The following is a 25,011-nucleotide window of genomic DNA, read 5'->3' as shown; positions in this document are numbered from 1 at the left end:
GAAATGTAAATAGAAAAAACACAAGGCACACTTTTTGATGTGAGATTTGATGTAACTTTGTCCAACGAAGACTAACCTGAGTTAATGCATGTGTGTATTTATGTGTGTGTGTGTGTGTGTGCATGTGTCAATCCAGAGGGTAAAGGTTTCTTTAGCAAACGTGTTCATGTGTAGAGATTGCAGTCCAGAGATAATCCAAACCGGGCACCAAGATTGGACAGGGACGGGGTGGGTAGGGGGCGGGTAAGAGGGGAGGGGGGCGGTCTGAAGATGCTGCCACTGTTCAGAGCTTCAACAAGGCCCCCTCGTCCCTTCACTGGATGTACAGGACATCGCTCTCTTTCAGGCCAAACCGGGTCTTGTACTTGTCGAAAAGGCCCTGGAGGGACTTGATGTACATTGCATGGTACAGATCCACCATCTCCTCAGTTGGATCCTCAATTTTTGGCACAGTGATCGGCTCGCCAACTGTAACAGAACAGGAGAGGATTAAAACAAAAAGCTAGAATCTTCAGTGTTAACCATTGATACACTCGTGAAGCAAATACTGACTTTGTTCTGTTCATCTGTTAAGAGTTTGTTGGTCATTGTTGAAATGTGCTAAAACAGCAGAGTATTGGGGGATAGTTGACATGTTTAAAGATAACCCTACCACTCTGAATCACACTAACCAAACATTAGCAGACAAACTTGCCTATGGTGGTGATAGGCTTGCAATAGGGCACGATCCCCCAGGAGTCGCCAAAGAAGAGGCCACATCCATGAAAAAGGCACGGGGCAAAGCCCAAGATCTTCTGCAGCCTCCTTTGCACAGCTCTCCAGTAGGTCCCCTCCTCAAAGATTACCTGCTTGTAGGCGTCGTTCTCTCCAAAGGAATACACTGGAACCAGGTCAGACCTGCGGAAACAGAGCAGGTAGCTCAGCAACTGTCCCGTGAATGTTCATTTACAAAAGCGTTGCTAAACAAAAACAGCAGATGTGAACAAATTTCTAGAATAAACCAACAACATAAACAAATAAGTGAGCAAAATATATACTGTAATATATAAAAAAAAACAACAAATGTCTAGTGGTGGAGACTTCATAAATGCAAATTAATAAAAAAGGTTCCAAAAAGGGTAATGCCTCTATTTAACAAAAAACTTTTTGCTGAAACAAACAGTGACTTGTTATGTCACTGTTTATATAACCAAAATTTTATGCCTTGATATTTTTACTGTTATATTACATAATCTGTCCTATAATATTAGTCATATCTGTAATGGCTATCCTGACTTTGGAATCAAATTTCACATTGGAGACTCACTCTTACTTTCATGACTGCTCAATTATGGATGTTTTTTATACTTTTAATCGTCTACACCAGTGGTTCCCAACCTTTTTATCTTGTGGCCCTTGAAACCAATACAAAGTCAACGTATAACCCCTCCTCAACTGTGACCTCAATTCACAGTCTGGGCTTAGTTCAGCTGGAATGCTAATTTAGTTGTTATGAATTAAGTTCTGCATAACTGCATGTCTTTTCTAGCAAGTGCTAAGCTTCTTTGGACCAGGTGCCCCCTGAGATCCACAGCGATACTTGAGAAGGAATCAGGCTTTTTGGGGTCAGCGGAACAAACCGGGTTCACTTCCCTTCCAGTTTGTTATAGTGATTAATGCACGGCATAGCACGGCCCAATGCCGGCTCACACAGTCTGACCCTTCCAAACGGGTACTGCAGGCCATAAAGAGCTTTTGGTAATGCTCCCTGTGAGGTCACTTCCACCCTTCTGTGAGTAATAATCGAGGGTTCATTCATAACAATGAGTCACTGCAGCCCTGAGAATGATATGTTCACGTTCAAAACAGATTTGGTCAAGGCTGTGTTTGGTCGCTGTAACTGCACGTGTCTTTGTGTCTGAATGTTGTGCAGCCAGCTCACCCTTTCTGCAGGGCCAGCCTCACAAATCCTTTACGGTTCTTCAGGGTGACAGAATTCATGCCTGGAGTACACTGCAGAGACTCCGCTGCTCCTCCGACAACGATGACCACAGCATTTCCCGTCCCGTTGCGTGACAGCAGGTAGTCGATGGAGTTCCTGTTCACTGGACAGATACCTGAGAGGGAAAAAAAGAATTGCAGTTAGAGTAGTTAGAAAGAATCAATTTTTCAGTGAAGTAGGACGCATCTCAAGATAACCCACAGATGTTTCCTACAGCGGTTTCATGTAGCCCAATCATATCACTGCACAGAAGGAAACATGCAACTCCTCATGGACGTGACATTGCAAGTATGTGAACATTAATGTCCTCCTCGGCTGAGCTGTAACGTTAGTTAGCAGCATCAGCTAGCTATGAACTAATCTCCATGAGATAGCAATGTCAGACTTAGGTTAGGGGAGTAGATGCATGCTTCCTCCTGCAAAGTGATACGGTTGGCGGGTGTAACTACAAGTTCTATGGATTATCTTAAGCAACCAGGTCATGATTTCTGGAAAATGCCTTCTATCTCGATTACATTAGAGAGAAGCTTTACAGCCGATATGTCCAGAACTCGGCAACTCTCATCCAAACAATCTAGATGGATAAACATCAGTATAGGCAAGAGGAAAAAATTTTGATTTTGGGGTGAACTGTCCCTTTAACGATGAGCAACATCTGATCTACTGCAGCTGAAAAGAAAAACATTGTTTGAATAAAAAAACAGATATTTTCCAGATAAGCTTGTTGCATTATTGCACATTACAACAAAGAAAGGTCACACAGAAAGTCGTAGGAGGGCTGTCTGCACGTGAAACATTTCGAAACAATTTGTACATTAACCTAGAATGACCTACAGCGAGTATGTACAATATCTACGGGCAAAGATGAAGCCTGAGCAAACAGCCCCTCAGACCAGAACAGCTCTATCAAATCAGTGCAATCGGCAGATTCAAGTAAACAGAAGCTATTTAAGCTGTACAACAGGACAAAGGTCCGTTCTCCAACAGATACAGCACTCGACTTTCAGACATTACAAGGCTCCATGACTTCTCAAATCATCTCACCTCCAGACATCAGGTAGTCTCGAAGGACGGGCAAGCGGAAGTTTCCTGCCAGGGTTGCCAGGGAGGGCTTGATGCCCGGGAATTTCTTGGAGAAGCCAGTGGCCTCTGTCCCAAAGTTGCAGAAAGCACCGAAACAGAAGATGCCGTGGGGATGGTAGCCAAATATGTAGTTCCGGTTGGGCAGCAGGTTGTGGGTTTTAATTAGCTGGAGGACAATAGCACAAAGAGGACCAGTGTGAGGCTGATTTCCATATGAGGGGCACACTGTTAGACTGGGAACATCTGATAGGAGAAATGTCATGTGACCAATATGGCTGAAAGGCTTGAGAACAGAAGCGATGTGCCAACTTCATACAATGACGTTGCTGCATGTTGTTGGCTACTACTAATAATTTTTTTCTTTACTGATCCGCTGATTATTTTCTAGGTTAATCTATCAGTTGACTGGTCTATACAATATAGTAAAAAATGCTGACCAGAGTTTCATGCATACCTTGTACACCAGGGAGTATGTATATGTATGGATATGCAGAGTAATGCAGAGTATGACTTTTGTCACTTTTGTGTGTGAACTTGTTGCATACTCCAGGCCTGCTGAATTAGCCCATCGTATGAATTTGGGACACAGTTTCTGTTTTAGTAGAACTAGGACACCCTTATCAGCTCAAACCAGACATGACTCTCCTCCGTCTGCTAATGCACAGCCATAAAATAATGAGCCAGCTAACGTATCGCGCACCTGGCAGCAATAAAGTGCAGCTTTAAACATTCAGCATTATTTTAACCTCTTGATCTCATGTTGGAAGTTGCAAAGCTGCATAATCTCATAGAAACTGCACTGTAGACTTAGATCCATCACAATGTGTACACAACGCTCCCTTAATAGCTGGTCAAACACAAGAGTTGCATAACTACATTAGCAAAGGAAATCACACTGAAGATCTCCATAGTACCGCAAGCACTCCACCTGGCTGGCATGGCAGATTTAAAGGGGTCACAGTGGGACCAAGGGAGATACACCCAGCATTTCACAGCTGGTATAGTTAGAGGAGACAGGATAAAGATGAAGATTGACTACTTATGTAAAAAAAAACAAAAAAAAAAAACACTCATATTACAGAAGGGTCTTTGTTTCTAGGGTTGAGGCATACGTGCACACACGTTCATGTAACTGTTTTCATAACAGTTACACTTCTTTCAATCCTCACTTTGATTTTAAAGTTGGTTTGGACTTTGACCATTTGGCTTCCAACTCACACAAATAATAGTCATACAGTAACGCTCATGATAGATGGAGAACGCTTGCCCTACAATCAGTCGATGCCCCTGCAGATATATCCTGGTTATCCTGAGTTATGAGGCAGTAAAAGTATCACTTAATGCACCTTCCATTGATTTAACTCTGTTACCGAAGATGAACTCTCAACTACTGACTCAGCGTGTGTCAGTAGCCGATAACTAACATTTCAACAGTGACAGAAAGTTAAATAACATAATAATATAATTAAGTTAATTAAGAAACTAAGTTTTCTTAAAAGATAAATGTGAGAGCCGGCTGGTGTAAAGCATATCGGTGGCAAGGGAATGAGCTCATTAGCCCACTGAGACAAACAAACAGCTCCATAGTACACACAGAACAGATCAATGTGATGAGCAAAGTTCAGCTGCAAAAAGTCGAACTTCAAATTCCCCCCACCTGGAGTGAGACAGCCATCTTTTCTCTCTTGCCTCTGTACAGTGGATGAGCTCATCAACACATGGGCAGACCGTTTCTCCTCACGCTGACGCGATTTTATAGACTGAAACAAAGTCACTTTGACTGACGAGCAACACACCAAGTCAAGAAATGATGGGATCAAAGTAGCTGAATGAAAGCCTGTGTTTCATCAGGGCAAACAGAAGATAAAGCTGCGTCAGCCGCAGACAGGAAGGCGCATTAGATCTGACAAGCATTCAATCCTGTCTTCTTTTTACAGGGATCAACTTTGTTTGATGTGACGGCCTGCATCTAACTATTTAAAAAATCATCTCTTAAATGACACAAAACAATGAAAAATCTCCATCACATTATCCCTGTGTCTTCATCATCGGTGACATCATCAATTGTCTTGTTTGTCCGACCAATGACACAAATGAAAGAAAAGCAACAAATGATCTTCCTGGAGAAGCTGGAACAGAGAATGTTTGGTGTCTTTGCTGAGAAAATGACCAAAAACAATTAACTGATTATCAGTAGAGTTGCTGATTAGTTTCTGTGGCAATCCACCAATTGATTACTCAGCTAATCATTGCAGCACTAGTCTTTACAAAAGTGATGATTCAGTAAAATCCTATTACAGCTGACGGAACCATGCAGAATATCTCACAGGACACCTATCCTCTGCTTAAACACACCCTAACCTTGACTTGACGTGTGTGTGTGCCAGTTTGCAGTGACGCTCTCTGCTACGCTCTGAAGCAGGGCTGTCCTCTCATCTAAAAATTCAGTGGGGAATATCTGACAGCAAGACGAGCTTCGCACTGCTCCTTAGCTCATCAGGTAGGGCAAAGTCTAAAACTCTCAACAGCGTCATTCCCTCATCATAATCAACAAGAGACATGGAACAGCTTGGAGGCGAGCTGATACCCCATCCACCCCGATAAGCTTATCTATAATGTCAAACCTATGCAAGACTGGAAGTCGATGAACACCTTAAAGCATACAATACTAACTATCCTAAGCAAGAGTTGTAAGTAGTAAGTGTACATTATGGGTGATAGTAATAAAATGCATGTTTTCATGGTTCATTTCTTTGTGTGTTTCTACATACATGTTTCAAGGTTGGGGTTGGATAAATTAACAGCGCTACACTGACGAGCTGACAGAGCTACCTACCCTGATTGGGAAGTAGTCTCGGAAATATGTCCACACGGTCCAGCTTCTCACCCAAGAGGACCTCCTGCCACCTGAGGAGAACATTGCAGATTAGAAATCACTTCATTACATCAAAGCTAGAAATGCAACTAACAGTTATTTTCATTAGCGATTTTCTGTTGCTTTAAAAGATGTCATATGTCTATGTCGAGCCCAGAGTGACCTCTTCAAATTGCTTGTTACTTAATTTTCTGTTTCAGCACTATTCAATATATGCCAGTCTTGATATATTTGTACAGAATGTGTGTACAAAATTTTATGGCAATCCATTCAGGTTGTCAGGACATATCATCATCATCATCATCATCATCATCAGGCCAGTGATTTTTTATTTTACATAGTGGTCAAAATTGAACGAAATTAGGCAATAGTTGAATTGATTGTTGATGTCCTGCCTTCTTTCGGCGTGTTCCAGTCAATGATGAGCCATGCAGTGTAAATGGCAGCAATAAGCCAGCAGTCAGTGCAGAACATGTAGACCAGCAGCACAGTGCAGGCAGCACCTGGAGGGACGGAGGACAGACAGGACAATCAAGCATATGAATAGAAATGACTGTCATTCTTAAATACATTACCTAAAAGTAAACAAACAATATTCTGTTTGAGGCCGGAGGAGTGATCAGGAGCCAGAGATCTGACCTCCTTATTCTGGACTAATGAGACTACAAGCTAACTCTTCCAGGTTTCTTTGCCTTCTCGCGGCTTAAGTGAAATGCACAGTGGCGTCCACACACAAACCCGCTCACTCACCCATGGCTAAGAAGGAGATGACCCACTGCAGCACAGATATGACCTGCAGATGTTTTTCCATCTTGGATCTGCAGGGCCACAATGCCGAGGGCAGGTCCTGCAGGGCGGACAGGATGCTGGAGCCGGTGCCTGGAGACGAACGGTGCAAGATGAGACAACGCAGCGTAAAAGGAGTTTTATGAAAACTGTCAAATATCCATGTGGGTGGATTATTGACGACACAGTTAAAGATAGACAGTTAAAGCATTTGGTGCTGAATTAAACTGGAAAGATGCAGTTAACACACTCCAAGTAGTAATACTGTCCTATTCCTAAACCAATCCAAAGGTGGACAAACAAAGTAGAGATTAATGATTTCCTAAAACACAGTCAAACAATGCTACCAAGAGGCCCACATCCACAGAGATGTCAGCCAAGCCACAGCCACACTGCCTCTGCTACTCACCAGCTCTTTTCAGTCACCAGCCCATAAAAGTGAAGCCGTTACATATGAGGAGACAGAGTGCGAAGGGGGAGCGCAAAGTAACGGACACATTAAGAGCGGCTAAAGCTAGTCAAGCTCATACCGCCGAGAGCCAATAAGAGGGAAGATCTCTCCTCCAGGAAAACACTGTCGTCTAATCCCGTGTGTGCACACTGAAAATAACCCACCGCCAGGCTGCTGGTTGGAATTACCTGTAAACTATGATGCTATGACTCCTAAAAGGCTATCACTGCTTGAATCAGTGCCAGTGACTGATGGAGAGAGACAGAGAGTTGGCCAGGCTTCAACCAGCGATGGCTGACAGTCTGACAGTATGTGTCCTCTCAAGTCAAGCTGGTCAGCTGAGGGGCAGGCAAACACTCAGGTCCTGCACATAAAGCACCCAGGTGGACTGTGTGTTTGTCTGCGTCCTGCTGATAGGAGTACAGAGCTTCATGACTTAAACGTTCATCTGAAAGAAACGTGCTCCACTGGCTTGGTATAACAGTGACAGATTTTGACTGGTTCTTGAGCCGTCATCATTATCAATTCACTGACAAGTCTTGATTGAGGAAAGAAGGGAATTTAACACGAAAACAGCCAATATATAGAGAGCTTCTGTACCATAATAGCCTTTTAAGTAAGAAGCTCATTCATTTTCCCAAAGGAAATCACTAATTCATGTTTTAGCCATTCACAAATAATTAGCCTAAATTTTAATTTTAGTCAAGTTGAACTGTAGTAAACTGCAGAACACGCAGCTAGAGGACGGTGTGCGGCTCAGGTCCTACCTGGTTAGTGACACCTGGATGCATATTCTTCACATACGTTTTACAATCCACATGCATCTGGGATTTTGTCATCATAACTTGTATGCGCTGTGATTATCTTTCGGGCTTTTCTGTACTCATCTATCACATGTCTGTCCCTCCCGGCAGAGGGGCGCCTGCTCTGGTGACCTCCCTGAGGTTTCATACATTGCTTCCCCCATTACAGGCTTTGCAGGGGAGTTTTACCTCACCTGAATCAGCGGTCTAAAAACAGAAGGTGTCGTGTGCTGCACAGATTGAAAGCCTCCCGAGGCTCGTTGTGATTTTCAGATATTCGGCAGCATGAATAAAAATGACTTGACTTCTGTTCTGTCAGTACTTGACTTGGAAGCACCGGCCTGAACAGATCAAACACTAGAATAATGATATTCAGTAGTAAATCTGGAACTGCCTGACCTCATCATAAACTATCATTAATATTATTTGGTGTCAGCCACAGTAGAACATGCAGTGTCTTATAATACACAACTTTCTTCTTAATCATAAAAGCTTTTTAAAATGGGGGTCTTTGTGACCTCTTCCAGGACTGAGTTTGTTTGACCACCTCTACTGTTTTACTTCAAGTGGCCTCTTGTTACACCTCTTAAGCAAGAAAAAAACAAAACAAAACAAAAACCCGTCTTACCTTTGAGGACGCCGGAGTATGCAGCAAGAATGGTCTTCATAATTGAGGCTTCCTGGACGGTGAGGGTGCCCGAAGGAGAAAACTCTAACGTGTGCTTGCTGTCAGAATGACAGCAGTCCTGCCTCGCAGCTCCTCCGTCACCACTGCTTCAACTGCAGGCGACTGAAGGGCCGAGCGGGCATTTAATCGATGCGGGGAGGAGCCTCAAACACGGAGACAAGAGCGCAAAAGTCTGCGAGTAAACGAGCGAGGAGCGAGGACGTGAGGCGTCCGCGCCGTGCAGGGAGCGCAGGTGTGAGACCAGGAGCCGGAGTGAGCGTCGCCGCTGCGCCTCCTCTGTGCATTTATGGGGAAAGTCACGTGGGTCATCTGTGGGTCAACCGTGAAAAACATGTAGTTTGTTGACCATTAGTCCTGCCTCACCTTCACAAACAGACAGAACCTGGATCTGAGACATCCCACTTTTGACAGAGCGCTGATCGCGGTGTAAGTCAGTTTTTCCATGTATCATTGAGAGTATGTGAACTGCTCTGTGGTACTTACCTATGAAGACAGGCTTATAGTCTTTCCTGTATTTTCATTGAGATTCTGTGTGTCCCATGGTTCTTATGTATGAAAATGAAATTCTTACATTTACTTTTTCTTACAGTTTGTCAGTGGTCAGGCAACACCCACATGTGATTGCAGCCTTTAAGTAATACTGTGCTTCTATATTGATTTCACACTCTCAGCAGTGAGGTTTGCTGCTTTCAATTAGGCTTTTGTGCCTGAAGTGGTGTCACGTTATTTCTTCTTGAAGAGCAACAGATCTTGGCTGTCTATTTAAAATCCTATGATGTTTGAACTCTTACAGTATGAACAGATTGCAGCATTTGCAGCCTTACACAATACAAGCCACTGCTGCCCACCTGATGAACTCACCAAGCCTTATCACACATGTTCAATGCCAAGGCAACAAATTACATTCTCCTCTGTGTTTGGAGCTGCTACTGCACCTCGCGGCAGTGCTATTTGATTGATGCAAAGAAGCATCCTTTACAGAACAATTAGCACGGGTCTCGTGAAGCATTGGAGAGATGTTGCATTTGTTGCAGTGGCACTGAACATGTAAGTCATGCCCTCATGACTTCACGAGGCATGCTGTGGGCTGCATTATGTAAGTCTACAGAGGCTGCCATCTGTTTAAAGCTTCCAGGTAAGTAAGAGACTGAGCCTGCCAGCCGGCACTGCAGGGACGCTCAGCAAGCCGATAGTTTTTGTTATACTTGTTGAAATTCTCTTTAAATCCCAGCAGCAATCAATAAATCAAATGCTCTGACAAAAAAAAGAAAAAAATTCATCCCAAATGAAATGTAGTATTATTGGATGGCCCACCTGCCTGTCTACCTATGCGCCTGCCTACCTGCATGCACTACAAACAATAGCCATGTTCATTGTTTACATCCTTTAAGATAATGTTAGGTGCTTCGTTACATGTGAATGAGTCATGGGGTGGTTGGAGTACAGTGCTGCAGTACATATCCCCCCAGCCATCAGATTCTGGTTCAGCACACACCCACAGCAGTGAGCAGTAACTGTCGGGCTGGGTGCTGAATCAGAAAAGAACTACAAATTTAATATGCAGATTCATGGTATCCTGACACCTCACCACACTGTAAGGAAACTATATTTTCAAAAAGCCCAACTGAACCACTAATGCATAAATACACACCCAGGTCTAAGGCAGCAGGTCATTCTGCTGAAGTCATGATTCCCAGAATCTTTTCAGTAACAGCCCAGTCCATGTCCTTGTTCCATATCTCTTCATCAAATTCAATATTATAGCCCGAAAAATCTTTTACACTTTGCATCTAATGTGGTTCATCCCAAAGCGTTTCACTGATAGCACATATCTCGTGGGACCAGGCCCAAGAATCATAACTGCTTTTGGATGAAATCAGTCATACAGTCCTTGACATGAGGCTGCTGTTGAGAAATGTCAACATCCACCAACTTTGGAACATCAGTGATGTACTGGGCTGGAAACAATTTTACATTACAGGCTCAGCAATCCACTTCTCATATCCTGTATGTCCTTTCTGTTCTTTATGGTCAAATGGCTATTTTTGCATTGATTGTTCTTTCCAGTCCAATTTAATCAAGATGAGTCTTTGGTTCAGTCATGTCAGTTCTTGAATTATTTCTGCATGTGTGATGCAATACGTCAGTTAATCTCACCTGTTTTGTTTTTCAGTGTTCCACATTCTTGCATAATTCATGCTGTGTATAGCACAGCATATCTGTGGAGCAGATACCAAATCATCTATAGATATGACTGTTATCATGCAAGCTTCCTCTCTGCATTTGCTTCCCATAAGAACTCAATAGGCAGTCATATTTTCTATCCTAATGCAACTTTTTATCCTAATACAACACTCAGTGGCCACTTCGTTAGGTACCTGTCTGCAATCTGATGTGATCCAGTTCACCAGCTCTACCATAAATTCTGCCTTTGCATAGATAATAATGCTGTTTTAGAGAGGTATTAATATAACTGCATGTTTATTATTGAGGCTGTAGTTTGGAGTGGTGTTCCTAATATTTTGTCTACTATAATGCACTTCAGTGCAACACCACCTGACCTTAATAATAACCATAAAATGGAATTATGACATTTATGACACCGTCAGCAAAAGTTGAAAAATGACAAGCTTTGTAGAAGTCGACTTGCCAGAGCTGTCGTATTGGATCACATTAGCGTACAAGTGGCCTCTGAGTGTGTATTTGTAACGACTTTGGGGATCGGACCTCCATTTCCGTTTTGTTTTCTTTTGAGGGAAAGCCGAGATAAGAGACTGTAAGAGCCAAAGGAGTCGGTGAACGCAGCTGTACTTTGACCACTGTCTTCAAAAATTAGTCAATAACGTTGTTACCCTGACCTCACTCACGCCCATCCGAGAGGAATCCAAAACAATGCAGTTATCAGCTGTGAGCAGCTTTGTTCATGCAGCAGACTCCAATGTGACACATGATTATCGTCCCCATAGCAACAGTGTCCTTAATATCATGAATAAAAGACTGTCAATCTGTAAGAGAATCTACTCTTCTTAGTGTCACTATCAAATCCATGAATACAGAACTGTTTACTCCGTGATAGTCTTTGCTTTTGTTCCGTACTAATACAGCTTGGCCTGTCTTTTCCACACTTATCACTGGTTTACTGATGACTGGTTTCAGGTGGCTTTAGATTCTTACAGGTCACCTAGGTGAGGGTAAATTGTCACATTCATTCACTGTCTGTCAACTTTTTTAGTGCCTTTTTATTTTTGTAATATTTTCCCAATTATGTGCCTACTTTGCATCACATTGCTGCTGTAACCTTTTCTTTTAGTCAGCATTTTTATCAGCCCACACACACAAACCTTGTCCAGACTGTGATGAAAGGATCAGGGCATTGCCAGTCATTCATTTGGAAATATCAGAAGCCTGCCATGTCATATAAAAAGTGTCTACCAAAGTTCACAGACACTGTTATCTTGTGGGAACGTGAACCCAAGGCCAGACACTCAACCTCTGATGTTGAATTTAGAATTAATGAAACAATAAGTGAAATTTAGACACATACTCATATTTATAGGGCATGTTTGATCCACATGTAACCCAAACCACCCAGTTAAGTTTATGTCCTGCAGACTTATTTCACATTAAGTTTGATGGCAATGCACATTTAGTCATCTTAGTAATTAAAATAATCTTGAGAATATAAAGCTCAATAATAAATTGCACAGAAAAATCAGTGTTTTTCCATGTGTTTAAAAAGTCTTGTCTTTTCAGACATTTTTGATAAACATCCTGTTCGGCAGGGAAATGGCTCCTGCGACTGATGCTGTTTCACATGAAATTATTCAGTTGTCAGTGTGTGAGCAGCATTTTGCTGTTGTAGCTGGTTCGAGCTAGTTTTAACTACGTTATGTAAAGTTTGGTAGTTTAGTCGAGTGGTTCTTAACCTGTGGGCTGATCTCCTCCAGAGGGTCATAAGATCTGAGAGGTTCTGCTACACAAATGTGTCTTCAGTTTTGGGGGGTTTCTCTTATCCTTCCTTTTTTGTGAAATACTGGATAATTTGGCCTGAAACAGTTATTCAAATTATACCATGTGAGGAGTTTAGAGGGGAAAAGTCAAAGGACCTCAGCTGCTTTTCTTTAGAAGAGGCAACAAGCCAGAAATGTTCTGAACCACTGTATTAATAAGGTTAAAATCTTAATCAGAAAAATAATTAGTAACCATAGCAGTGAAATAAATGAAAAGTACAATAAGCTCCTCTGAAACGTACTGGAGAAGAAGCAGAAAGCTGCAAAAAATGGTACTCAGTTGAAGTAACACTCTCTCGCACACTGCTTGAATAAATGTGCTTGTTGCTTTCCATCATTGAAATATGGACATATTCCTTCAATGTTGCAAAGCCACATTATAGAAACAAATGAAAGACAATTCAGGTGAGTGGTGTGCATGAAATTTTTTATTTCCCCTGGGTATAGCAAAGATGCTGAATTATGTTGGTGTTTTATGACAGTGTCTCCAAATAATGTTGCAACTCACATTCAACCTATGACTCTGTTTGAGAAAGTGCTAGCTGTTGCACAAAATCCCAAACTGCAGACACATGCCACAACTGTGAGATTAAGTGAGGAAAACTTGACTTGTGTCATTAGTGTTGTGTGTGAACCAGAACCCACACAGCCCTGAAAAGTGACCCGTGTCAGTAAGTGGATGCGTACGATTTGCGTTCAGGTTGCTTTTCTCTCATACAGTCGTTGAATCCTACCTTGTAGAAACAGATATAGCAGTGTGTCTTGTTGCAGAACAAATTGAGAATCAGTTGAGAGCAAGGTCAGGCTTACAGAGCCAGTCAGAGGGTACAAGAGCCTGCAGTACCAGAGCTTCACAAATAAATACGCATTCAAATGCATCGTCAGTCCGCTTTAGACAAAGGTCAGGTGCGTGTCCTTGTCCACTCCATAGTTGCCTTTGTGCTCCTCAAACAGATCGCTGAGCTCGTCCATGTACCGCTGGTGGAGGGCATTAAGTTCCTCGGCCGTTGGCTTCTCATTCCTCTCCACCTTAATTGGCCTTCCAACTGCACAGAGGTGACAAGGTGAAGGTCAACACACTCAGCGGCAGTGCACTTTAAGATTTGCATACATGGTCTGTTTGATCTTGTTGGAGGTCTATTTATTTAAAACATGGTGGCATGAAGGCTGCACGCCAACCAGCTCCTGTGGTGCGTGTCAGTCGCTGTTGCTAAGGCAGGTTGCATCAGGCTGGGCCACATCTCTGACTTTCTCTGCTGGGCTGACAAATCCTGCTCTTTGTCTGACTGATAATACTCACATTCACCCAAATTCTCTTTGCCAACTCAGTGACATCAGGTGCTTCTGCCAAAATCAACAGCTGGTTGGGAAATGCATGATCAGAGATAATGTAGATCAGGTTTTTGCCTGCCAGACAAAGTCTAAAGTGGTGCATCCTTTATTTGATATACTGCATGTGATGTTTCCATTAGTGGACACAGAAATCGATCAAAGCAATCAGGGAAGAAAGAAAGTGGCTGCATGCTGCAACCTGCTGCATGTACTGTACTACCCAGAGTCATATGTGAACAGAGCGGTTTACTCACCTACTGTATTGATGGGTTTTCTGTATGGTATGAGACCAAAGGAGTACTGGAAAATGCCACGTGCGTGGAAGAGAGGCAGGGCGACACCCATGATATGCTGCAGCCGCTCCTGTGTCCAGCGAAGCCACGTTCCTCTGGGGTTTTCCACTTGGTCAAACACTTCATTCTCCCCAAAGGAGAAGATCGGCACCAGATGAGCACTGAAATAGATTTTCAGTGAAAAGGCTGTTCAATTGTTTAACTAGTATTAAGTAACATTGTCCACATGTTTAATATCCTTGTGTTTTACATCATGTTTCATTCTACATTGATCTCATAATGGCCTATGTGCTTTCCCAGGAAATTCCATGTGAGGGACTTGAATAAGCCTCTGTTTCAAAAGGTCACACTCAAGCCGCAACAACCCTAAAATGAACAGATTGACACAATCCTTTTGATAAGCCATAAGACCTTGGAGAATTAGCTGTATTTAACAGAAAACCTCATTCCCCCAGGGCTCTCTGCTCTTACCCGTTCTCCATAGCCATTTTGATGAAGCCTTTCTTCTCAGCCAAGATTACATTGTAGGTCCCAGGATGGGCATCAAGGGACTCTGGGGCCCCACCGACTGCTACTACAATAGCGTTACCACCACCCCTTTGGCGGAGCTGATAGCTGGCACTCTCTTTGTCAGAAGGAATCAAACCTGCATTGTTGCAACAAGCAACAAGAAGCAATCAATAAGTTATACAACAATTAAAGTACAGTCAAATAATACCTTAAACACAATCAAATAAAAAACAATACATTTGTGTCAGTATAATAATACTCAGCTGAATTAAACTGAAAATAAACTGCTTTGATTGAGTGTGATTCAGACGTCTCTGGCCCACACCTGCACACATGACGTAGTCTCTGAAGAATGGAGCTCTGAACCATAGAGGCAACATGAGCAGGTAGGTGGTGAGGCCAGGAAACAGCTGTCGTACGCCTGTAGCATAGGTGCAGAAGTTAGTGAAGGCTCCCGCCACCAGCACGCCGTGGGGATGGAAGCCCAGGATGTAGTTGTGCCTGGGGTCCAGGTCAGCTGTCTTCACCAGCTGAGGGGAGAAAAGAAGGTTGCGAAAATAAAATTGTCATGTCGGTTACTCAGTTAGAATATTTTATTTATCTGATTCTTCCTGAAGGGGCGAACAGTGACCCAGCAGGCTGCCATCCAAACAGGTGCCTGGATGTCCCAGTTTCAACACTGTCTTTGACCCTCTGAACCCTCTCTCATCCCTCCTCTCTGTGGCCTCTGCAAACGCTCTGAAAACATCTGAAACCCTATCCTTTAGCTGTGGAAGGTACCTGCGTGCATTCAGTCAAACTCAGTATTTAAATACAATTTTGAGGTAATTGAACATTTACTGGAGTATTTCCATTTTTTTGTGGAGGTAAATATTGCACTTTTCATTGTATGACATTTCTTTGACCGATATAGTTACTGGTTACTTTTCAGATTGAAATTGTACATAAAACACATGTAATAAGCTTATAAAATAAAATGCATTCTTAAATAATAACCCAGTTGTTCTCAGCCTCTGTAGATTGTGACTCCTGTGAATAGTTGGCAGTTTCACTGGAGTGTTGTCCTTTCTGAGTGTCTCAGGTAGCTTTATTTAAATAAATGTTTGAGTTCCTCAAAAAAAGCAAATAAGTAGCAGAACTTTGCTTTTGTCTTCTTTCCTCTCTCATTAATCATCTCATGACCCTTCAGATTTATCTGGTGACCCTTGAGCTGAACTGCCTAACTGTATCTAAAGAAGTTAGCACTGGCTCCACCCTTACCCACTACATCGGTAAAATGCAACTGATGCATCATAGACTAGACAACTAGATTTTGTATTTCCTGAAGAAAGTGCAGTGTGATTACTGAGTGCCACGAGTAGTGCAAAACTGCATGAAATTGAGTCATCGTAATCATACTCTCAGTCTGTGCACCTGAGAGAAGTAATACTACCACACCAGCAAAGGTTTGCCAAATATGCAGAACAGGGAGTCAGATGTATCTCTAGCATTATTATGTGCGTTCGCTGAAAATAATAACAGTCGCAGTGGCCTCACTGCATCTCTACTGCAAAACACACACAGCTATTGAAGTCATTGTACACAGAGTGATATGTACTGTGTACCTTTGACCTGTCTGTGAGGTTTTGTTCTTCCAGCACTGTGACTTTCCTGTGATAGTAATGGTACCTTGAAGGCATCAACAGATAGTGAATGTTGTGAAGTAGTGTGCAAACAGACAGGAGGACTGATGTGTTGCACAGTTCACTGCGGTGAGTAGTTTTCAGAGTGTCCTTCCTGTTAGATGTGAAGCAGACATTACATGTAGCGTGTCAAATATACAGAGTAATTCTTTACGTCTGCAATATTTTTTAATTAGCTTAACTCCAGTTCATTCCAGCAGGCTGTCAGTTTTGCTAAGCTTTCTTCTTTCTACCTCTACACCCACCGATTTTTTTCATTTTCAAACTTGTAGCCTTTATTACCAAGCAACGCTGACTCAAGTGACATCACTCGAGGACATTTATCAGATTTCACACAGCTCCCTATAGAAACACTAAAGGCTTTCCTCAGCTTCTGTCACATATGCAGTAATACTGGCCAACACTCAGAAAAAGACCTTAATGTCTAAAGTCGGTGGAGTTCCCCAATGATACTTAGCATGTTTGTTTTGTAGTATTTGGAGTGAGCAAGTTGCCTGTTGATTGAGAGCCATTAGTTCACTGACAGAGATGATAAGGGTCTGGAAAAGCTCTTTAAATCTATTTAAAAGTCATAATGAACTCTAGTTGAGTAGTGTGGCAGTGTGCAGCTGAATCAGGTGCTTCTCAGTTTGAGGGCAGCAAACTTCCCCAGGGGAAAACATGGTTCGACTCTGATGAAGACACAGTAGTGTTGAAACCTCAGTGTGTTTGCACAATTAAAGGCTGCAAACCAATCAGTGTGCTCCAGTCCCTTTTTATCCCTTCAGATGAACTTCAGCACCTTACAACAGTATCACTCTCCATTTGTTTGTGACTGGGCAGGGACCACAGAAGATGCTTCAGTGTTTCTAGTTGGCACAGATTTTCTTTTTATATGGCAGGTGAAGTGAGTCTAGTGTTAGATGAGCCATTTAACATGTTATCAATCCTTGGAGTCATATTTCTCTGTACTGTCAGAAATAGTGGTTCTTGATCATCCACTGTACAACACTAGATAACATATCTCACCTGTGGAGTGCTGTTTGCATGCCTCCACTAGCCCAGAGTGGGGAGGGAGGAGATAGCGAGAGGCACTAAAAGTAAAGGTCACTATCAAGGGCAAAGAGTCGCTTGTCATGTGCTGAGTTTGTTTTGCAGTACATGGTGACCATTGTGGCCTTTTGTAAAAAAAAAAAAAAAAAAGTGCAGCATTCACAGCCACACAGTCTCCTGATAGCCAGGATGTCTTCTCAGAGACAAACATGCAGCTTCAGAAAGGGAATGTCATTCACTCAGATTCTATTTTGACTTTTCTCATGTTCCTTTATGTATTTCCCTTCTTTCTATTTTCTAATAAAAGTGACAAAATCCACCAATCACTGAGGCGGTACCAGGGACTTTGGTTAAACATTTTCTGGAGGCTGATCATCTCTACATTGTAAAAAAATCAGACTGAAAGGGTTTGTAATGTAAGTCATGATACTGGACGTCCACAAAGCTGCCGTGTTGTTTTGTGTCCCCTCTGTTTGTATTGTGGGTACCTGCTGCCGGTGGCCTGTGCCTCACAGTTAATCATTGGCTCGAGTTCCACTAATGAGGACTGCAGCTGTTTATAAACAAAGAAACTGTCCAGTGACCAATCGCAGGGTCCTCCTGCAAGGTTGTCACCGCGACATAATCTGCTCTCATCCCTGCCAAGGACTTTGGTTTTAGTCAACAACATTTGGTGCACCAAAAGCCCAGAGAATAAGTAATTGTTGACGTGGATCTGGATCCAGAGATACTTTTAAAGGATTTCCTTAATTCTTTTGGTCTGTTTTGGGGGGGTTAGTACATTTTCACTATTCACAGTTCAAAACATTGTTTTCCTTCTCTCCTCCTATGCATTTTATCCATTTTTTTCCTACAAATGTTGTGCAGAAACTACTTGGATGAGCCTGAAAAAAAAATAGTTTTTTCAGAGACTACAGTCGACCAGTTTGCTCTAATTGGTTGCCAAATTCTTCGACAGCATGTCAAACAAAAAAGGTTGTATTATGAAATATGCTTATTCACTTTTTACTTTCTTGCCAAGGGTTAGATGAGAAAATTGAACCAATTCATATGTCTGTCTATTGGCGGGAGCCAGGAGACAGTTAGCCTTCTGTGGCTTAGCATAAAGACTGGAGGCAGTGGTCTAACATCCAGCCAAGATATTTTTTTTTTATAACCACTTCTTAAGATACAATAACTAATATCTTGTTTGTTTAATCTATAGAAAAACTCAGGTAAAAACCAGAAGTTGTGGTTTTACACTGGGTTATGTGCTGGATTGACTCTTGTTATGTACTTTTTCTTGGCCGGGCTAGAGCCATGATAGCTGTTTTCAGTCTTTCCAGACTCTCTGTAGCTTGCTCTTAAGCTTACAGAGAGCGAGTGGTATCGATCTTCTCATCTAGCTCTTGGCTAAAAAAAAAAAAATGCATTTTCAAAAATGTCAAAACACATTGCTTATTGCATTGTGATAAACGGACAGTAGATGGCCATAAGTGAGTGGTCAGGAGTCTGACTCACTTGAAATTTTGCATGTGTCATTCTTTCGTAAAGCCCTGAGAGTCCCTGGATGCATTCAGTTGTTCTCCAACATAATGGCTGCCAACAGTCAATCAGCATAATGTGTATTTCAATATGTATTCAGATGCAGATGCAGAGGTAACTTCAAAATGTCAAAATCTTTCATATTATTAAAATAACCCGTGCAGAGGATTGTGCAGCCCTGGCAGACATAAGGTCCATCCTTGAGTCCTTGAGTCACATGAATCTGCATCATAATCATCATCCTGTCTTAAAAACCAAGCGAGCACACACAGCTGGTGAGTTTTTAGTCGGAGCTGGTAATGCTGTAATTAGAGACGGTGGGGAAAAGATACACCAGTGAAACTAATTAGGCTCTCCAGGATACTGTTTCTCTTTAGCCCAACACTGACTCTCTGTTTCAGACTTAATGTGGCATACAGTCAAATGATGCTGGATATGATCCACTTTGAACATCATATGTGAGACCAGGGGAGAACAGGGAGTCTTACACATTTTTGACTCTTGGAAACGACTGAACTATTATTTATTTTTATAGAGGGAAAAAAGTAGAAACAGCATTCTTCTATAAATGCACACACGATCTCTAATGAGAGACTGACACAATAACCATCTCCATTAACTCACACCTTTTTCCAATAAATCAGAATATTGTGAAACCCCAGCTGATGTAATTTAATACAGTACAAAAAGCTTATAATTCTTTATTTTAATTGAAACGTGTTGATTTTCCTTTGCAGTGTTGAATTATATTGTCAGTTATATCTTGCATTTTTTTTCTCTTCCACTATTTGTGTCCGTATGATCTCTTTAATGATAATAATTAAAAAAAATACATTATCATCTATCTGTTTAAAACACTGAGATTAACCTTAACGTCACTCAACTCATTGGTCCTGTTATCATCGTATTATTACCTCTGTACTAGTCTTCTCCTGGCTTTTATTTCTATATGGTGCTGCTTTTATGGTGCTCACTGCCCTAACTGCCTTATCTTACCTTGTCCTGACTTTTCTTGTTATTACTTTTATTGCTCCAATATTTCCCATCTTGTACTCTTTTTCCTTGCATTTGTTTTTAATGTATGTAAAGTATGTAAAATAAAGTATGATGATGATGACAGTAGGAGCACTGGCATTAAAATGCGTTAGATAACATTTCTTTATCATCTATATCTCAAATTGATGTGCTGCAATCTCAGAAATGCATGGTCTTTTGCTGAATTATATATTTTTTATTTAAAAAAATGAGTCTATATACACATTTTACTGCTGTTAAATGTGTGCGATGCCATGTACATAAGTGACCAGAATCTGATTAGTTCATATAGTTGAGCTAAACGGGCAAATATAGACTACTGTGTCATGATTTAAATCACATCTAATCCTTCCTTTAGAGAACATGTCATCGTTTTGGATGTTAAGCTGGTGGGATGTAAAGCTGGTGGGATCTGGCAGCGTCAAACACTACAAAAGCCAGTTATCAAATTAGCTTAAGTCATATGTATGCACTAGTCATGCATGACCACAAGAGGGACACTGCAGGCTACAAGAGAGGAGCTTGTGACGAGCAGTCAGTGGTTGGTGGGATCAATGTCACGGTTTACAGGCACGGCTTACACTGCAGCCATCCCATCTTTTTCAGATATCTACAGCTCAGGAACTATGTCAAAGGAGACGTTAGAATTCTTCTGATGAACTTCAGTCCTGATTGACAGCTGCACCTGATACCAAAAAGCTGTGCCTGTAAATGTATTCATGGGTCAGACTGCACCATCTACACAGCACCTGAGGGGGTCCTGGGAGAGTGAAATAGGAGTGGAAATTTCAGAAGACACGTGGGCTGAATGTGTTCACAGCATACAGTGTTGCTTAATTAACTGAAGACAGTTAATTCAGTATAAGGTCATACGTACACTCCATTATTCATGTGTTAATCTCAATTCATTCTACCCATCCTCATCACTACTTTTGAAACAGCAAGTGGAAAACTTTGTCAATGCAGTATGGAAAAGTCACTGCAAAAAAAAGATAATCATTAAGGTCTGGAACATAGAGATATCCCCCTGTTTTGAAACCACAGAGTTCCCTAGTATTTTATAATGAAGGAAACCCGATATGACATGTGGTTTTAAACAGGTATGGAAACCCTTCCTCGGCTATATCACACAGCACATGTGAAGGGAGGGGTGGGAACATGTGGGTGATGTTCCTGCTTGTCTGAAAAAGGAATAGATAAATATATTTTAAGAGCGATCAGTGCTTCTGAACTCTGAGAGACTTCTGGCTTGCAGCAGCATCTGCTGAGCATCTGTGAAAAATCACTGCGAGGACAATGATCTGCTACAAGATTAAAGGAACAGTTTGACATTTTGTGAAATGTGCGTGTTTGCTTTCTCGATGAGGTCCAGATGAATCGATTCCACTCTCATGTCTCATGTTATAAATGAAGCTGTTGCATGGAGATGGTTAGCTTAGCTTAGCATAAAGACTGGAGGCTGGGGAAACAGCTCACCTGGCTTTGTCCAGAGGTAACAGTGGTTTTTCATGGGGTTATGTGCTGGATGTGCGGCTAATCTAACTTCAGCATGAAAGGGAATAAATCTTGTAGTATTTTAGAGAGCGTTAGTATTGACAGTACTGCCTTTAGACAGGCAACAATACAGTTTACTGGAGGCTATGCGTACATACACAGTACATGAGTACAGGGAACACAGGGATGTCTTCTGTCAGTGGTTAATTTGCTGCCAAGAACAGAGGCAAGAGCCACTGCCCATATGTAGCTGGAGATCAAAGATTAGATAAAATGAACTGGCTGAGCAAGACGTTCTGATGTCCTGTTCTCTGACCCGCAGAGGTAAATTTCACCTCACGTTACATGGTCTGCTAAATGGTAGTGATGTTCATATACAGCACACACAGTGACTGAAATGTAGGCCATACGCAACAAGAGTCTAAAAGGTGTCTCTCACCTTGATGGGGAAGTAATCCCGCATGTATTCCCAAATTTTGAGGCCACACAGGAAGGGCACCCTGCGGCCTCCACGTGAAGGAGTGTCATAGTCAAAGAACCACCAGACAGAGTACAGCACGCTGATCAGCCAGAAGCGGGTGAACAGGAGGTAAAAGAACAGGAAGATGCAGGTGGGTGCTGGGGAGAGAGGGCATTCGTGGAGTGAGTAGCAGGTTCGGAGCTGCAACATACTGTAGACAAGTGCATTACATATATAAGCCTCCATTCGGATGCGGCATAACAAATGCAAAGCATGCTGTATGTGTGATTACTGGAAAATCATGAGTTTGACTGGAGTTTGCCCTTTTATGAATTATGTATCTGCTCTGCATCAGTAGCCTTTAGTTCTGCTGCAGATGACATCAGGAGTGGTTTTGGTGGTTACTGATAGCAGTGGGAGTGTGTGCTTGTTTGACGTCAACAGATTTATTCCTGTTTTCGTTCTCATCTCAAGCACCATTGGTTTCTCTGGGTGCACACAGTCATCAGTGTTACCAGACTTCCGTGTAAAAACAATACAGCACTGAAAGAGGCCTAAGAGATACTGCTCCCTTCGCCTGGACCCTCTGCAAGATTTGGATGTGTCATTTTTGAAATGAAATCATAGCTGCTGAAAACTGAGTGTTCTCTATTCTGGCTAGCAGGGTTTCGGAGTATCTTAACTGATGTGTGGTCTCAAAGCGTTGCATTGCTCTTCTTGTTTTTATGGCTTAATACAGCTCTTAGGTTGTTTGAAGCGCCATTTAAATTTGTTTTTAGGATGAAATGTCATTCATGCTCTTGCAATTGCATTCCATTTTTCATCTGATGTTGTGGCATGCGGTACATTGTGTGATCTGTTGTATATTGACAGTCTTTAACTAATTCTACTGTACTGTCTATTATTGCTCCCTATCCTGGTCAAGAGACTTAAAAAAAACATGAAGACAAATTGGCGTGAGGCTGATTGTTGCCACAAACATCAATGAATGACTAACAAGCTGACAGGACACACCTCCCACCAACTCCACTCAGTTGTAACACCTGAACACCACCGGCTGAGATTGAGAGTTAATGAATGGTGATCGTACAAACCAAACCTTCTGAAAAATAAAGAGAATTCTAAGATCACTACATCTTATATGACAAGAGGTACTGTAACAATATCCACTTTTATGTAATCAATAGTGTTAAATAACATCCAGTTCCAAATAAATTCAAATGAAAACACAGGAACACGACACGGCTGTGGGGTTTGTCACATAAAGGTAGGAAGTAGGAACCGCTAACATGTAACACATGTCTTTCTGAGCCAAACCAATACACACCATATGGACTGCACCCAGGTCAGATCCTACCTGGCTTCCACTTCTGGCTGTCCAGCAGTTTAAGTCAACAGTTCCTTACCTGTCATATTCATTTATGCTTTACTCAAGAGGATCTAGGCCAGCATGTTTGTAAAATAACTTCAGGAACAGCACCCCACTAACACACCATCATTTCCTTTTGTTTCCAGTGGACATACATAAAGGCATGCACTCTCACCCAGTCCGAGGAAGGAGAAGACCCACTGCAGCACAGCAGCCGTCTGCAGTCTCCTGTGCAGAGGCATGCCCAGGGGGGCAAAATCAATCTTCATGTTTTCCACAAGAGAAGAGAGACAAACGGAGGAGCTGCAGTCTCTGGCAAAGAAGAGGAGCAAGTGACATGGGTCCAAAGTCTGCCCTGCTCACCTCTCCACCATCACCCCCGACTGACAGGCTTATCTCACAAACTCAATATAGGGCTTGATTTGTCAATCCATATCTACCACATCTGACTTTTGACCCCGCAAGGAAGAAGCTGCTAAAACACATAGCAGAGCATTCAAATGCGAACAATAAACACATGTCAGTGGAAGAGGGGAATGTCAGTGGCCTTTTTCACAGTTATTTTTCTCACTTCCTGTATAGAAGGCAGTCAGTAAATAGCACGACTGCGGCATATTTTGATCTTCAATGTTGTAAAGGCAGCCCCATCTGGTTGAGCAACCAAGTAAGTGCATCTCAGGGTGATAAAGCCCTTTGTAGAGGTGTAACACCTTTCTTATCTTGTGCCGTCATTGGCAGCGCTGTATGAAATGACTTGAATATTCTTTGAAGTAGCGTGCCTAAAATACAGAACCAGCTCATAATCACTCTCTCTGTTGGACCTCCACCATCTACAACACACAAAACCTTCAGTTACACTGGTGACTTCTTTTTGGGACATTTGGACAACTAACATGAATGTTTAAAAGACTCTGATGTGACTGAAGACTGAATAAAAATAACATTGTATCTACTTGTTTAGATGAAATGTTAAACTGCACCCTTGAGTTATCAGTGAGGAGCTTAATTGTATGTGTGGCATCCAGTTCAGGTCTGAAATGAAGTTACAGAAATGGCTCCCAACATTTCTTGATTTCTGCCGCCTCCTTCAACTGTGTGAAACATTTTGATGTTTTCAGCTTCTGAGTAAGTGCTGACATGATGTATGTGATGGTATTCTGCACTGCAGTGGGAGTTTGATTAACTTTATTGATAAAAAAGAGTGTTTTTTTCATGAGCGTTGATTCATGGAGTTAATTATGTGTTGCTAAAACAAATGATGTCTAATCCTGAACAAGCTCAACTCCATATTGTCTCTCGAGGAACCTGATGCGCCTGATATTCACGCTCCTTCCGCCACAAGCCCCAGTTCAAAGTTATTGCCACACTCCAGCTCAGCTTTCCAAAAGGAAGCCTGGACCCTGTGTGCAGTTTTCTCCCTTTTCACAGCCTGAGCAATTCAAAACATCCCTTCAGTCTTTGGTTTAGGAGCATAAGCCTAGAACTTCTCAAAATGCACCATACAGGGCTGCTCCACCAGAGGTCAGCAGAGAGACCCTACTATTTTCATCTGCTGGCTTTATGACTCTGTGTGATTTACACCTGCAAAAGAGTTGGGTCAAAC

At 42.1% G+C, this 25,011-nt stretch overlaps 2 protein-coding genes across 2 annotated transcripts; both read right to left on the bottom strand.

The window, feature by feature from the left end:
- Positions 1-313: 313 nt before the first annotated feature.
- dgat2 (diacylglycerol O-acyltransferase 2) lies at positions 314-8,738 on the bottom strand. Its single transcript, XM_041952590.1, has 8 exons — positions 8,608-8,738; positions 6,690-6,818; positions 6,335-6,442; positions 5,901-5,971; positions 3,026-3,230; positions 1,922-2,096; positions 695-897; positions 314-468 (listed from the first exon to the last, which is right to left on the bottom strand). Exons 1-8 carry the CDS (start codon positions 8,645-8,647, stop codon positions 314-316), a joined length of 1,086 nt encoding a protein of 361 aa, XP_041808524.1. The 5' UTR covers positions 8,648-8,738.
- A 4,830-nt stretch (positions 8,739-13,568) lies between these two features.
- On the bottom strand, positions 13,569-23,677 carry mogat2 (monoacylglycerol O-acyltransferase 2). Its single transcript, XM_041952906.1, has 6 exons — positions 23,584-23,677; positions 22,019-22,197; positions 15,138-15,342; positions 14,774-14,948; positions 14,264-14,463; positions 13,569-13,723 (listed from the first exon to the last, which is right to left on the bottom strand). The coding sequence occupies exons 1-6, from the start codon at positions 23,675-23,677 to the stop codon at positions 13,569-13,571; spliced, it is 1,008 nt and encodes a 335-aa protein (XP_041808840.1).
- Positions 23,678-25,011: the final 1,334 nt, after the last annotated feature.

This window comes from Chelmon rostratus, chromosome 14, assembly GCF_017976325.1.
Source record: "Chelmon rostratus isolate fCheRos1 chromosome 14, fCheRos1.pri, whole genome shotgun sequence".
Taxonomy (NCBI): Eukaryota; Metazoa; Chordata; class Actinopteri; order Chaetodontiformes; family Chaetodontidae; genus Chelmon; species Chelmon rostratus.
This window is presented reverse-complemented; position numbering and strand designations above follow the sequence as displayed.

What these genes read in the sequence shown, in the direction of transcription:
- dgat2 (XM_041952590.1), bottom strand. Translation starts at nt 8,647, where the DNA reads ATGAAGACCATTCTTGCTGCATACTCCGGCGTCCTCAAAG. An exon ending in CTGGAACACGCCGAAAGAAG is followed by an intron (nt 5,972 to 6,334) that starts GCAGGACATCAA and finishes TGTTCTCCTCAG; the next exon opens with GTGGCAGGAGGTCCTCTTGG. An exon ending in GAGACTACTTCCCAATCAGG is followed by an intron (nt 3,231 to 5,900) that starts GTAGGTAGCTCT and finishes ATTGTCCTCCAG; the next exon opens with CTAATTAAAACCCACAACCT.
- mogat2 (XM_041952906.1), bottom strand. Translation starts at nt 23,677, where the DNA reads ATGAAGATTGATTTTGCCCCCCTGGGCATGCCTCTGCACAGGAGACTG. An exon ending in GGGATTACTTCCCCATCAAG is followed by an intron (nt 15,343 to 22,018) that starts GTGAGAGACACC and finishes TTCTCCCCTCAG; the next exon opens with CTGGTGAAGACAGCTGACCT. An exon ending in AAAACCCATCAATACAGTAG is followed by an intron (nt 13,724 to 14,263) that starts GTGAGTAAACCG and finishes ACCTCTGTGCAG; the next exon opens with TTGGAAGGCCAATTAAGGTG.